This window comes from Camellia sinensis, chromosome 4 (assembly GCF_055761805.1).
Source record: "Camellia sinensis isolate YWXY chromosome 4, ASM5576180v1, whole genome shotgun sequence".
In the NCBI taxonomy this organism is placed as follows: Eukaryota; Viridiplantae; Streptophyta; class Magnoliopsida; order Ericales; family Theaceae; genus Camellia; species Camellia sinensis.
The window spans coordinates 100,750,904-100,752,019 of NC_138964.1; the positions used below are offsets into that span (position 1 = coordinate 100,750,904).

General features: G+C 40.0%; 1 protein-coding gene across 1 annotated transcript; it reads right to left on the minus strand.

The window, feature by feature from the left end:
- Positions 1 to 282: 282 nt before the first annotated feature.
- Positions 283 to 798, minus strand: LOC114296667 (uncharacterized). Its single transcript, XM_028240990.2, has one exon. The coding sequence runs from the start codon at positions 796 to 798 to the stop codon at positions 283 to 285; it is 516 nt and encodes a 171-aa protein (XP_028096791.2).
- Positions 799 to 1,116: the final 318 nt, after the last annotated feature.

The following is a 1,116-nucleotide window of genomic DNA, read 5'->3' on the forward strand; positions in this document are numbered from 1 at the left end:
TGTTCTTGGTGCAGAAGCGGATCCGGTTGAACTTGCTGTTGGACGGTTAGCATCGTCGAATCTCATCGGACAATCTTTGATCATGTGGCCAATCTTGCCACATCAGAAACAAGCACCAGATGCACGGTAACACACGCCGTTATGCTTCCTCCCATATTCAGAACAAACTGGCATAGATCCGCTACTTTGACTTGAACTGCTTGAAAATCCAGTATTTTGCTTTTTGTTTGCAAATGATGAACGGCCCTATCGAAAATTGGATCTAGATCTTTTACTTCTCAATTATGTTGTTGGTGCTTTAGCTTGTTTCATTGTTGCCAGATTGGCCTCTACCATCAATGCTCTGTCAAGTTCATCCACATATGTAGGCAACTTCAGAACGCCTACTCGATCAAACAAATCCAGATTTAGGCCCCCTTCAAATTTCTGAGCCTTTTTGTAATCTGTGTCAACCATATGAGGAGCAAATTTGGCTAACTTAGTGAATTTAGCCTCATACTCGGCTATGGACATCTTGCCTTGCTTGAGTTCTTGGAATTCTGAGACTTTACGGTCTCTGAAACATTGGGGAAAGTACTTCTCATAAAATATCACTTTAAATTGGCTCCACATCATAATCCCACTATTATCTCGGATAAGCATCCACCATCGTCTAGCTTCTTCTTTCAGAGTGTAGGTAGCCAAAAAAACTTTCTGAGTTTCCGAGCACGGGAACACTTCAAATATCTTTTCAGTCTCTGGCAGCCATGTTTCGGCTTTCAACGACTCAATACCACCCAGAAAGATTGGGGGCTTCATTTTGTTGAACTTCTGTATTAGTGAAATAGTGTCAGTGTTTTCCGGCTCAACTAGCACTAGAGGTAGTGAAGGGAGCACAAGTTGTTGTCTTTGTTACTGTCTTATTGTTTCTGTTAAAGCTTCTAACATTTGTTCCATCCAGCTCATTTGAGCCTCAGAAGATCTAGCTGTATCATCACTTCTTGTATTTTCCATTGTTATAGGTAAACGAGACAAAATAAACATAGGCAGAATATCTCGTTCTCTGTATTCAATTCCAATTTAATGTGTTTTATATTGATTCAAACATATTTACATCATTCATTTTAGTTCCAGCAT